Genomic DNA, 14,681 nt, shown 5'->3' with positions numbered 1-14,681 from the left:
ATTAAAAGCTTTCTTCTGTTCCCCAGTAGAATGAGTCAGGTGCTTCACCCAGGTTTGTGAAAGCTGAGGGAATTATGACCATGTCCACAAGTAGATCTCTAATCCTGAAGTGCTGTGGATGCCCTGGGAATTCTGTGGTGCTTGAACAGAGGTTTGAGAATCCCTTTAGATTTTACTTGCCTAGGTCCAATGGTTTAAGGAGTCTACTTTTGAGAGATGTGATATGAGTGGCACAGATGCTGTTGCTGAGCAATGATGTCAACCTCTCTTAGGGCATGACAGTAGCATTGTACGGGATTTGTACAAGATATCCTAATCCATTGCTTTGCTATTCCATAATTTCTTAATGGTAGCATATCATATAGTGTGCTCGGTTTTAATTGCATAAGTTGCAAACTGATAACATTTTATGCCATTAGTAAATGCCACAAGGATTTGTGTGTTGGGGAGGTTTCTCACGAATGGGACTGCTGGGGTATGGTCCTTGAGCTTTTATTTGCAGCATCAGTCTCATTACATGGTTGAGACAATAGGAAGATGAGATTAGAGAAATTAGGGTGGGTTGTTTGTTTTCTTTTTTCCCCCACAAATCCCTGTTGGTCCTTAGTTTGTGATGTTACCTGTTAGATGTTTTAAAATAGATCTGCTGTTATTCTGGAAATTCAAATTAATGTGATTGACCTGTAACTCTCTAGGATGTTCTGATAGTAGCTGGTTTTGGACACAGTTGAGTTTTGAGAGTAAAGTAGGCGCTGGAAACACTGCTTTGTGCCACAAGAAATGGCTGGAACTGAGACTGTAAAATACGGATTGTAGTCCCAAACAGGAATAAGTTAAAATAATGTTTTTAAAGGGTCTTATCCAATAATTTAACACTCATCCCTGTGTACATAACACTTCATTTTTTGTGGATCCCTGACTTTATTCTGCATCCTTGTGCTCAGTCGCTGTGAGCTTCCAAAGATGCGTGTGTGCCTTATCTGCCTTGTTGCTGCTGCCCAAGCCACACCAAGCCACTGGCTTCCTTCACATGCTCTTTAGGATAACACTAACAGCTCTGAGATTTAAAAAAAATATTATTACTATTTAAGGCATATGGCTTCAGCACTAGCTGTTTTTTGAAAAAAAAAAAAACCTCAAAATTATTTTAACTGTGTAATTGTAAGCCTTGAGTATTTTTGAATTTTTAATGCTTAGGGTTTTTATGTTAAATAGGCTTAACAGTTAACCTGTTAACTGTTGTGTTCAGTTTTACTTCAGAAATTCAGATTATGGTTGTTCTGAATCTTCATGATGTATGAATTATTGTGTTTAATCTGCTTTACTCAGTGGAATAAGAGAAAAGTTCACTGTTGGCATGCAATGAATCACCTTGTTTATTTAATTTTTCCTTGTTCTTCAGATAATTTAAATTGACAAGAGATAAAAAGAGGTATTAGCACTGCTGGGGCAAGTGTGTCAGCAAGAGTTTCTCAAAGATATGCATATGCATATTTGTCATGTGAAGATACTTAACTAAAGTAATATTTCATAGAAATTATCTCAGAATATTGGCAATCCCTCAAAAAAATGATCCAGGTTAGGTATTACTAATGCTGTTTCTGTCTCTTAACATGAAGATCATCTTTTCTGTAGAAGTGCAGGAGTTGCTCATTTTGCTGGTTTTTTTGCTTACCAGTGAAAGTTTCTTTGGTGGAGTCTGGACTAGAAATGTATTTGCCTTAAATGATCTTCCTGGTGCCCTGTATCATATAAAGCTTGCTGGCAACCAAGTTTCTTTTTCTGTTTCTCACTCTCCTTACCCCTCATTTTTGTAGTGAGTCCATATGTGGGAGAATAAACAGTGACTTTCCAGAGTTAATTTATGCTCTGCTTCTTAGTGTTTTCTGAAACATCCAATCATCCAGGACAGCTCAATGCAAATAAAGAGATCACCAGTCCTGGCTACAGCATTGATTGAGCTGATGGGATGGCCAGGGTGCCACCTGGACCCTGTGTGGCTGCTTCTCTCTGGCCTGGAGATAACTAAATTGCATAGAAAGTGAGGAAGTTATGCACAGTTTGTTCTTGTAGCCCTTCCTGGAAATGGGCTATGGGGTTTTAGGGCTTTTGGTGCTGATTCCACCCTACAGTCCATACTGGCTTCTCGACCTCATTCCTGCGCTTGCACCGTTCTGTTACGCTTATCTCCAGGAGCCAGAACAAGGACGTTTGTCCTGGAAAAGTGCTGCCCTACCTTTGTATGGCCCCCTTCTCCAGTCACACACTGTTTCTTTTTCACAGTATGTTATTGCCAACAATCCTTGGCTGTTATTACCAGCAATCCTTGGTTGGCTCCACAGCTATCTGGCTATCAGTGTTTGAGACATGCGCACGAGCCCCCTTATCTTCTAGGCTTCTACACCCCCTCAGCACTTCCAGAAAACTTGATTTGGAGCAGTTAATAACATTTCTAGTACACAAATTGTACCAGCAGTACTCCCTAAACATTTCCTTTTATCCTTAGGCTTGTTTACAGTGAGAGTGTCAGACAGTAGGACTTGCATCAGTAATTGAAGAAAAAGGTGGTTTTAATGTGCTCAGAGTTTCCTAGGTTTTATGCTGCCATTGGCCATCTGTTTTGGTCAGAGAGGCTATTGCACTTAGCTTACAAAAGCTTTGCTTGATTGAGAATCCCCAAAATAGAATATACATGGGAAGAAAGTTGTTGACAGAAGTGTTTCTCACTAGTTGATAACCACTTCTTTCAGATTCAGGTTCTTGGTGTTCAGGAAAAAAAGGAGCTCCAGCTTTGCTTAGATTGATGTCTTTGATTCACTGTATGAGTGTAGTTGAAATGCATGTGCAGTGAAGGGGAGGGCTATTGAAGCGGAGACGACCCATCCTTTGATCAGCATCGAACTCCAATTTATTGATCCAACATGCACATTTTTATAACAGTGTTAATTAAGCTTATACATATTACAAAACCTGAGCTCATCACTGGTCACAGATTACACATTAACCCCTCCCTTTGTTTTCAATACCTGTGGTTTGTTATTGAAACCAAGATTTGTGTTCTCACCCTGATATGAATGGTTCTCAAAATCTCCATGTCTGTTCCCAAAACAGCCAAGGACAGAATGTTTACCTGTTATGAGAAGACTGCCTGAGAACTCTGCTGTTTACAGAAACAGGCTGTGAGAATTTGCTCCTCACAGCTGCCTTTTACTTTTCCATCAGCTGTATATGATTATGGCATGTCTGAACAAAACTCTATAAGCCATTTCTGAGCAAAATTCTCCAACAGAGGGCTTAGAAAAACCTGGGTCTTGGCTGGTTGGAGAGAGGTCAACCAGAACTGTGTATCAGAAAGCATTCTAGCCACTACCAAGTGGCTGCTATGTCTTCTAATCTCATTCTAAAAGTAATGAGAATTTGGGGAAGATCTGTGTGTGTCACCCTGATAGTAGAGAGCACAGGTATAAAGGAAAATGCTGATGCCAGGGATGCATTCAGTTCTGGTTTTCACTGTCTGTATATCTTTATTTGGACAACTGGATTGTACAAAGATAAATTATATTTTTAAGTAACGAAGAAACCATGCTACTCTGGACTGTAGTTTTGCCTGAGCTAACCAGGTCTTTTCTACATTTGGAAAAATCAGACCTGCATTTCAGCATGCACAGAGCCCTGAGTGAAGAAGCAGCTATGTTACTGAGAACAGGCACAACACACATTGAAATGCTTTGGCCTTTGTGTGGCTGGGTCCCCATTTGGCTGCTGTAGACAATGCCTGGAGAGTTGTATAATCACAACCTGTATAGTTCTGCAGTGAGGAGAGCGTTGATGCCTTGAGAATATTCACAACTGATTGATCATCGTGAGATTTTGAGTAGTTCTAACAGCTAAAAAGCTGTGGAAATCTGAATCTTGCTGGAGCTACTTCATGAATATATTTAACCTAGTTACACTTACAGTACTGAATTAGTCCTGAATCACTGTATTTTCAGACAGTTAATACTGCTGCTGCTTATTTTGTGACGGTGCCACTGAAGATTGAATAAGCTGTTTAGCATCTGAGCATCAGCTCTGAGAGATCAGGCCAGGTGGCTCAGGGCTTTGTGCACTTAGTCCTGAAAAACCTCCAAGGAAGGAGTCTGAACAAGATCTCTGGACAGCCTATGCCACTGCCTTCCTGAGGAAAAAAATTGTATATATCTATATTCTATATATCTACTTGGAAGCTTTCTTCAAGATTATCGTGTGCTTAAGAGTAGTGGAAGAAAAAAAAAACAAAACCAAAACAACCCAACAAAGACAACAACAAAACAAAAAAAAAACCCCCGCTCAGTTACCAAACAAAAGAAACCAGAAACTAATTTAGATATTTTAAATTTGGGATAAGTAGTGGCAGTTTTCCCTCCTTGGTGGAAGAGCGGCAGCATTTCACCCCCTGTGCTGCTTTGAGAAATCCAGTTACTTAGTTGCAGGTGCAGGGTTAATAGTTATCTAGATACAGAGCTTTGCTTTGCCTCTTGAAAAGCCTCCAGGGAGTGGATGGATCAGGCCTGCTAATTAAACCATCTAGAGGCTGCAGAAACCTGGATGTGGAACAGGTGAGAAAAATTGCAAAGAACACCTTGGCTTCTCTTGCCAGCTGGGCCAGCAGGTGTTGACAAGCACACAAAGGTAGAGGTGGGAAAACTGTCAGCTTTCCCTTTTCTCACCTTTGGCAGAAAGGGAGTAAGTAGAACAGCTTATCTTTTGTGTTTAAATGTCATTTCAGATGAAAAATTTCATCAGATTCTGTTCCCAAATGTGTCTCACAAAGCAAAGGAAAAAACAGAAAGAGCAAGCAACATGTCTTCAATTTAAGTTAGAAGTTTTTCTTTAAAACTAGAATAAGTCTTGATTTTTTCTTTCTTACAAAATCAGTTATATTGGACAAAATAATATTAGATTTAATAGGCTTTCTGTGACATGTAAAAAAACTCCAACAGATTTTATATTTAAGAAAATTACTCTTACTCAGCAAGTCCTATTTTCTTGTTGGAAAAAACAGCTCTGCTTGTATAGTAACATTCTGGCCAGGAAAGAATTCACACTATTTTGCTTTAGAAGTATTTGCTAAAACGGAAAATTTTAATTTTATAGATGAGAAATTAGGAGTTCTCTGGTTTGAAGCGATATCAGCCTGTGGTTACCTTGTCCCTCAAATGTTCTTACTACATCTTTACTGAAAATCAGTTTCTTCTGTTTGGTCTTTTACATCTCTGAACTTTCACTTGTTTTCACTTGTTTACTTTTCTCGTTCAAAACTGGATGAACATGGATATTGCAGGATTGTGCAAATGATTTCTATGTCTTCTAGTGCCCATTTTGGCATAGCCACGCACGTTCCAAAACGTGGTAGTGAAAAAATCTCTTGCGGATAATTTTCTGATCTTTGGGGATGATTAAAAAACAAAACCAAAACCAAAAACCAAAAAAATCACAGCAAAAACCACAGATGAAAAACACTGTGGAAGTAGAGAGAATATAAAAAAATGCAAATCCATCGAGCCAGTCTGTTTATACATATATGTGTGTATATATATATATATATATTTTTTTTTTTTTTTTTTTTTTTTTTTTTTTTACTATGAATTGAAAAGTTGGCATTACTGGCACTGGTAGTTCATCCTGTTGTGGTCCATGGTCCGTTGCTTTAGTTCTTCATGCTGCAGCGGGTGATAAATCTTTCTTCCAGTCTGCCCTGCTCGTTGCTGCTGAAGCTGCTCCCCCTGGTGGGAGTGCTCGCTGTTGTGGTTGGCCCTGCAGCTGGCTTCTGCCCCGCTTCCTCCTTGCCCCTGGACATCTTGGATGTTGGGATGAGACCTCCTGAAGGGCCGCTCCTGCTTGCACTGTCTTGTCTTCAGCTCTCTGCTTCTTGCTCCTTGCCCGGAGCTATGTTGCAGGCTTGGTAGCCCGTGTGGTTTCTGTGTTACTTTGAATCTATCATCAGTAAATTTAGAGTGGTTGGAGAGAGCACTTCTCAGTTACTTTTTTTTTTTTTTTTTTTAATCCTTAATTAGACCGAGCCTTCCTGTTTTCCTGATTCAATTCATTGGTTGTGGATAAAGCAGCAACACATTTCAGATTGTTTTTATTGTGTTGCACAAAATACTGCATTTTAAAATCTGTAAAAGCAGAGTAAATCAGATGACTGTAGCTGAATTTGTGACTGACAGATTAATTCTGTTGACTCAGGTTTGCCAAGGTCTATCTTTTTAATTCTAAAGCAAATTTATTTTTTTTCTTTTTAAACAGATGAATCATGTAAAAGAGAGATTTGGTGACAGCGTGCCAGAAGAAGTGCTTCTGCTGTGTCTGGGCATTACTTCAGGAGTTGGCAGATTGATCTTTGGCAGAGTTGCAGATTATATTCCTGGTGCAAAAAAAATCTATCTACAGGTATGTGTTTATTGTTTCTATATTCCTTCTGAACTGTGGATTGCAAAGGATTTGATTTTGGGTACTGTTAGTAAGTAAGCAGAATTAACTGATTGGAGATTCAAATTTGAGAAGTTTCAAAACTCTAGGAAACTCAGTGTATGGCTTTTGATCCTAGGAGCCTTTAGTGCAAAATTTATGAATCTCTGATTTTTGGGGTTTTTTTTCATTTTCTCTGAGAAAGATATCTCTTTCCTGCTGGCTGTTTTCAGCTGGGAATGAAAGAAATTACTGTTCATTAACACGTGACTGAGAACCTTTGGGGATTCTCTAGATTCTACTTTCTCCGTTTTATCCCAGATTATGATTTCATAATGGCTTTCCCCATATAGGGGAAAAAAATTAAACCATGTTTCTCTAGTAAGGATTTTGGATCTCTTGATCTTTGACAGGCACTAATTTGGTGTCAGCTATGTTCTGTGCAAGTACACAGGGAAATGGCCATGGCAATACAAGCGGTGCATAGTTGAGGAGATTTTGCAGAAGGAGTCCTGGCTTCCAGAAATGCTGAAGCTTGGGGAGGAAGGAGGATATATACTTCTTTCCCTCCACACTTATAAGTGATTTTTTTTTTTAATACTAGCAGTGTTGGTGTGGGATTTTGCAAAAAGCTTTAATTTACTTCCATATTGGCAATTTCGAGGTGTTTTTCATTTGGTCTCTTAAAATGAATAGCAAGGGAGGCATCTAGTGGGGGTTGTCTGCACTGCATTATGGAAATAAAAAATTCTTAGGAAAGTATTACTGTTCTGCTGGAGTATTTGTTGTCATGGATAAATTTAGATTCTTTGATGTTTTATTGCAGTTAGGTGGAACATTGGTTTCCAGTGCTTACATATGGATGGTGCACAGGCAAAACTGTTACTGCTTTTATTTTCTTTTTAATTCTGCTTCATTTTGCTGAAAGACAGTTTTATTCCTTTAATCTGAAACAAATAAATAATCTAAGATTATATTAGAAAATCTTTTTAAGTATGCATGACTACAGCAGTACATCAGGATACTTTTTTTAATGGAAAAATTAAATGTTTTCACTTCTGTTGAATTTAAGCACCCTGAAATAACCACTCATAATACGGATATTTTTACTTACAACAGCGAGGAGTCTAATTGCAGTATTCCAGCTATCTTAAACTTTTAATAATTCTGTGACTTATTTCTCAAAAACTATTAGTGCATAAGAAACGACCTTACACAATCATTGTAGGATAGAGGATTACAATTGCATTTTCAAAGCTTGTGAAATGGGTGGTGGAATTTCTTTGCCTGTCATGAGTGATATGTTTGTTTTATTTTAATATGTAACTTCTGACGGTGGTAATCCATGGAGACTGATTATTTTAAAGTAAATACAGGCAGGCAATCTAATTCACTGCAAATGCAAGGAGGTTCATCTGATCCCTAAGGATTTGCAAATTTGATGCAATGCATTTTTTTTTTTTCCCTTGTCCATATTTAGGTGGCCTCATTCTTTTTTATTGGGCTGATGTCTATGATGATTCCACTGTGCAATGTCTTTGGAGCTCTCGTTGCTGTCTGTCTCTTCATGGGCCTGTTTGATGGGTGCTTCATTTGCATTATGGCTCCTATTGCCTTCGAGCTCGTTGGGGCTCAGGACGTCTCCCAGGCCATCGGGTTCCTGCTTGGACTCATGTCAGTGCCTATGACAGTTGGTCCACCCGTTGCAGGTGAGCGTAGGCAGGGTTTGTAGCTGTAAATGTGTTCCTTTGTTTGCATGACTTTAGAGAAACACTTTGGCCATGTTTCCCATTCCCGCATCACGTGCAGAGCTTTGACATCAGAGGTTGTATCTGTGTGTGCTTGAGAAGGTAAAGGAAATTTACCTGCTGCTTGAGAGTTGTTAACTTACTGCACTCTTCAAAGTTTGCTCAGTCTTCTTCATTGTATGCAGGTGTAAAACATTCCTCAAAAGAAAGATAGATGGGTTTCCAGTTGGATTTAGGACCTGACATTTTCCAGTTTGTACAACTGACAGCCTATTGGTTGCATGTGTTACAGAGGGCCTCCAAATTAAAATCTGAAAATTAACTGGATTTCAAAGTTTGCTCATGTTAAAACCATTGTGAGGCTGAAGGCTCCAGTCACTTTAATTGCTCCTCATAAGTAGAAATATATATATACATAAATATAAAATTATAATTATTAATATATTAAGTGGCTTTATTCATCCTTTGTTGGGAGACTGACAAAGTACAGGTTTTGAAGATGAAAACTTAGAAGTTCTTGGGAGGTAGAAATAGCTAGAAGTGTATTCCTCACCACTGATGATTTTCAGTGGTAATTTACCCTGAGGTTTGGTGAGTGAAAGGTATACTTCATAAGATGTAATTGAACTATGCTGCATTATAAAGGACAAAATTTTAATGCTAGAATGCATTAATGCACATTTAATGCATTTAATGCACAGACTTGGTGCTTCCTACTTTCACAGCTATTAATACTTAAATAGAATTTGACTAATGGGAGGAATTTGGAGAGAACAATTAGAGTGAATTATTGGGAAACACACTTCTTACTAAGAGGCCACAAGGAATGCAATATATGGAGTATGTCTAGAATTAGAAGAATGGACACATTGATCAAAGGTAGCTGTTTCCAAAAGGAGGGAGAATTTCTCTAAGTCATGGCAAGATACAGGTGCTGGAGAAGCTCAAATGAGCAACTTTCACATAGGAAAGATGGTGCATGTTTTCAGTGGATGGTAATTAAGCAATTTTTAATTGGTTGAGGAGTGACATACTGAGCTCTTCATTACTGCTCCAAGTCAACTCTGGAATACCTTTCTACCTCCGTGTACGCCTCTGTTTGGCCATCAGGTTGTCAGTTCTAGTGGCTATAATCTGTGCCAGCTCTTGGGTTCCTGAACCCAGAGCCATGGCCTGTTTTCTGTAGATTCCTGAGGCCCCTTTATTTATGAGTGGTCACTTTCTATTCCCAGGTTTGCTGCGGGACAAGCTTGGCACCTACGATGTGGCGTTTTACCTGGCTGGAGTCCCTCCCCTCATTGGAGGAGCGATCCTGTGCTTCATCCCCTGGGTCCATGAGCGGCAGAAGTTGAAAGCGAGAGCAAAACCTGTTGATGGAGAAACTACTGAGAAAATGCTGGAAAATGAAAGCACTTTGGTGTCGGACACGACAGAAAAGCCAGCCAAAGAACTGGATTCTGGCTTTTGATGCTTTTTTTCTTTTCCCTATACCATCCTGACCTCCTCCTACAGAAACCAGATTTCTACTTGTTGGCTGAGGATACTGAAGTCTTGAACTATTGCTCAAATTGCAGAACTGCTACAAGAATCTTTTATACCATTGAACTTTTTTGACAAGTCTTTGAATTTGATTTCAAGCCACATTTTCAAGGTATTTGAAGTTTTGTAGCTTTAGTGTGTACGTGCGTAGTGATTCTGTGTGTGAAGAGAATATTTTTCTAATCCATCAGAACTGATTTCTGGAAATGTGAAAGCTGTTTTTCCTTCACTGACCCAGGGTTCTTCAATGATGTCTATGATCCATCCTCTGCAGGCATGCCCCTGGGTGTTTATACTGGATAATGTAGTAGCTCTTATGACTGATCTGTTTTATTGAAGTTTATCATGCTGTTTACAGTCTTCTATAATTCTCTATCGTGAACACAAATATGCATCTTTTTGCTGAAATGATTGTTTCATTAGAAAGCTAAATTATTATACAACTGTTGAAACACTCACTTGTGTTTGCATTCACCTTTCACAGTAGCCCAAAGAACATTAAGGATGGCATTTTTGATGGGCTCAGGTTTTGAATGTATCCAAACCAAGCTCCAAGTGCAAACACGTTCAGAAGTTAAGCTGCTGAATAATAGATTTTTTATTGTTACTATTATTATTGTTATTATTATTATTATTTGGTGAAGGCAATACCCTTAAGATGTATGTTTATAAATCTTTTTTCAGGCAAACCTCAGAGTAGTGGATAGTTTTGAAACTGTACTGACTAATTCTTTGGAGCAGTATTGTGAATTAGACTAAATTTCAAATTATTCAGTTGTACTTCTTAGGATTTCTTTTTTTGTTGTTCGTAAAACCAAGACAGCTTTAAAGGATACATTCTAAGTGCAATACCACGTTGTTTTTAATGTGGAAATATACGTGAGCTATTAAAACAACATTCAGCAATTCAAGATTTTTGCACTATGTGAACATGCAGGTTTATTACAGGTCTTTATAGCTGTGCTCAACTGCCTGTAGATTATATGGCTCCATATTTTTTTCAAATATAAAGAAATGCCTTTGCATGTCCTATTTCTTTCTTAACACCCTAAACTAATAGCCCCATTGCTTATGTCTCCTTAGGTATCATGCGCTGTTTGTCAAGCAAGTAACCTCTTTTTCTGAAAAATGTTTGAAAGTATAATACTTTGAGATGAAAACACTGCTTTTCAGTTTATCATAAAACACTTAAAAGCATACTGCTTATCTATAGATAAACACTTCTAAGCATACTGCTTATCTATAGATATGGTTCAGCAATCACTGGAATACTTAATTTTTTATTTCAGGTCCATTTGATACCAGTAATTTTTGTTGCTTCTTTTAAAACTGTCATAGCAAAGAGTAAACTAAATGTGATCTGGGCAAAATGCATATTCAAGTGCTTTGTTTAATTAGCAACTGTTCTTTACATAAACCATGGAGGCATACTGTTTGGGTTTTTCTTTATGAGAGCCTTTTTTTTTTTTTTTTTCATTCTTCTTATTCCAGTGTTGTAGTAAATTGCTCAGAAAACCCATATAAAACAGCAATACTATTGCATTTAATGTTTACATCTAGCAACCAACAGAAGTTCTTTAAATATAATCATGCAAAGCATTGTAATTATTGTAGACCAAATCTCAGGCATTTTTTATATTGCAGAATTTCAAACCCTACTTTGCATGAGTGAGGTCTAAAAGAATTGAATATTAAAATGTTAGAGAGACATATGTGGAGGGACTTGGAGGTGGTTGTGGGGAGGGGGGGAAAACCAGTCTGGAAAGCCAAGGTCCCTTCAGGTTCACTGGGACTTGTGCTTTGGCACATTGCAAGTACTTCTGAAAATGTCATTGAAATATGCATAGTAGTGTTAATTAAAATTACTGCCTTCATTACAAAAGTGATGCTGACAGCCAATGATGCTCTTGTCTGGAGTGTTCCTGTAGAACGTGATATTCAGTATTATTTTCCATTTGGGCAACACAGAAGGTGGTGTTGGCTAAGTGTGATACAAGACTCTCGTTTCCTGTTGTCCTGTTATGAAAAATTAGTGTTCATCATGGATCTTGCATTTCATGTGTTTTTTAGCCCTGAGTTTTATACCAAAAACAAAGCTGCTGCTTTTTTTATCACTGGTGCAATTTGAAAGGGTTGTGACCAGATATCTTGGTGTAATTATGGCATCTTTCCAACTTGCTGCTCTGCATCTCTAAATTATCTGGGAGAGTATATTAAATAATTGTTGTAAAGATTTATAAATTACATGGAAATGGTATATCAATAGTATGGATCAAATATTGCCATGCTGTTTAAAAAAAATAAATCCAAACTCTCATATTTACATAAAATTTATAAAAATCCCCAAACCAACAATCCAAAAAACTTGCCGAAATCATGACCTCTGTGAGAAGGGTGCAATGACTAATTGTTCAGGAGTGATTCCTGTGGTAGAACCACCTGGTGAGTGGGATGTTGGATGAGAGAGAAGCAGAGTTTGGGGGGAAGGAAGCTCCGCTGGTGTAATGATGTTGGAATAACAAAACCATTTCTGATGCAGTGCCTGTTTTGCAACAATGCTAAAATGGGAAAGGCTCTTCAGAGAAGGTAAAGTAAATTGCTGTTTAAGAACTCTATTAGCAAGTTTTCTTGCTAATGTCCAGTAGCACATGCTCTTTTCTGTGGGGGAAATGTCCAGTAGCACATGCTCTTTTCTGGACAAAAGCATAAGGTATTTATGTCCTAAAACTAGGTAAGATGAAAAACAAGTTCAGATTGTGCTGAGGCTGACCAACCACTGAGAAACTTATTGAGAGAGATACTAGATTCTGTATGCCCTGAGGTTTTAAAAATGAGGTTAGATGACTCTGTTTTAAGAAAACCCAACAAATAAATCCCCAAACAACTAAAACATGAAAAACCCTACACAAATAGTAACTATTTTGTAAATTTATTTTAAAAAATACTTATTATTGTAGAAGTGGAGAAAAGGACTGAATATTCAATTTTATTTTAACGGAATAAATGCAAATAAGATTTTGTAACAATTTATTTTTGGGTGTGAAAACCTATTCATGGGGAACCTGCTGAAATCTTACTTTGATGACCCAAATAATGCAAGCCTTAATCTGGTTGGGGGTAGATTCCAAAATTAAAATAGCAGCTTAATTCAAGAAGACCCTTAAATCACTCTAATCTATCCCTCTCTTGAGAACAGTTCATGGAGTACTTTCTGTAGACATTGTTCTTGTATCCTATAAACAAAGTAATCATCTTTTCATTGAATGTTATCAGGGTAAATCTTCAGAAGAAAATGCGTAGAAACGGGTTCATTTGAAATGGCAGTGTGAAATTTCCAGTCATATGTGATGCTGTCATTTAATACACCAGATCTTGAAACCAATACTAATTTTGAGCAAGGTTTTATTGGTTTCATACTTTTTTGGTAGGTATGAGATCCTTTTAATCTAAAGAAAACTGTTCAGCAAATAGTCTGAAATAATGGAAACCCTTTGGGTTCTTAATTACATCTCAGCTATGCAACAGGATCCAATGTGTAACTAGTGAAGTATTGATGGGTTTGTCCTGGCTACATTTGGAGACATGTACAAATCTCAGACCCAGAATTCAAATGATAATGTAGTTAGAATTTCTTGCATTCAGGTCTTCATCTGTTCAGCATTAGCCTTTAAATTATTTTTCTAATTTTATTTCCAGTGAGAATTTATTGTCCCTGAAAATTGCCCGCATGAGTCAAAGATGCTGTAGCTGTTCTGTGGCCTTTCTTCAGGGTGTATTTGGCATCAGATGAGGCAGACAAGTGACACTGTTCTCCTTTGGCCCTTGATGCACTATGTGTGGGCACTTAATTCCCCCCTCCCTGCAGGGATACTGGATCATCAGGCTGATGCCCACCACACTGGGAATGGGTGGTACTTCCCAGCCTTCCCTGGATGAAGCCTTTGAGCAGACACAGCCTGGCAGAGCAGGCAGCTTTTGGAGGGGTGGGAGGTTGCATCACCCCTGCGGGAGGCAGCAGGTGATGCCATCTCACAGGTACCAGATGAGTGCTTTGATCACAGGCTCGTGGTGTCAAAAAGGGACATGGCCATTGCAAAGCAGAAGTGCCCTGCTCAGGTCCTTGCCTCGGGTGGCACATGCCAGAGGGACCGGAGGGGCTTCCTTGCAGCCCCAAAGGGTGTGTGTCAGGTTGGGGATCAGTGCCACAATCCTTCAGGTCATCCATTCGGGTCAGCATACACGGCCGGGCTCTCCCTGTGCTGGCTCGGGGCATTCCCAGCCCTGCTGCTTGCACAGAGGCAGTGCCTGGGCTGGGGCCCACATTCCCGTCTGGAGAGCTGGAAGTGTTACACAAGTCAGAAAGGACCCCCTGCTATTAGGGGAGTGTGTGTATCTATGAATACAATGTGTTTTGAGCAGGGCATGCAGGAACAGTCTGCATCTCACTAGAGGAGAAGCAGTTCTGAACTGTGAGATGGCTGAGGAAGAAGTGATGCCTTTCTTTGCCTCCCTGTTGACGAGCACAGCACCAGTGGAGTTCCAGCCAGCCAGTGAGTTTCTAGTCATGTAAGCTTTGGCATATGTGCAGAATGCCTTCTAGCCTATACATAACTTGTGTCAACAGCTGTGATGTTTTGGAAGTGCATATGCTAAGATTAGAGTGATTTATACTAAAATGTTTGCTAATATTGACAACACTGACATGTTTAAGTATCTTTATAGACATCATATTTTGTATGTTGTTTTTGATATTAAAGGGTATATATGTTTTGCTAGCCTTAACTCCAGTCTTTCAAGTTCTGCTTTGTTAGAAGGGTAAGAAATGAATGTCTAATGTTTTTTGTGGTGCTAAAGTAACTGTGATCAGCCTCAAATTATTCAGAATAAAGATGGTAGTTCATAATTGCCCCATTTGTTACTGCATGCATCATTTTTGGTCTT

General features: G+C 38.7%; 1 protein-coding gene across 1 annotated transcript in view; it reads left to right on the top strand.

Annotated features, from left to right (window-relative positions):
• Positions 1 to 14,647, top strand: part of SLC16A10 (solute carrier family 16 member 10) — a 66,159-nt gene extending 51,512 nt beyond the window's left edge. The window contains exons 4-6 of the mRNA XM_059467807.1: positions 6,292 to 6,435; positions 7,934 to 8,162; positions 9,434 to 14,647. Of these exons, the coding sequence (XP_059323790.1) occupies positions 6,292 to 6,435; positions 7,934 to 8,162; positions 9,434 to 9,669 (609 nt within the window). The 3' untranslated portion in view covers positions 9,670 to 14,647. The remainder of the gene's footprint in view (positions 1 to 6,291; positions 6,436 to 7,933; positions 8,163 to 9,433) is intronic.
• The last annotated feature ends 34 nt before the right edge of the window (positions 14,648 to 14,681 follow it).

The sequence above is a fragment of the Ammospiza nelsoni genome, chromosome 3, assembly GCF_027579445.1.
Source record: "Ammospiza nelsoni isolate bAmmNel1 chromosome 3, bAmmNel1.pri, whole genome shotgun sequence".
NCBI lineage: Eukaryota > Metazoa > Chordata > Aves > Passeriformes > Passerellidae > Ammospiza > Ammospiza nelsoni.
Note: the sequence above shows the minus strand (reverse complement) of the source record. Positions and strands in the feature narration are given on the sequence as shown.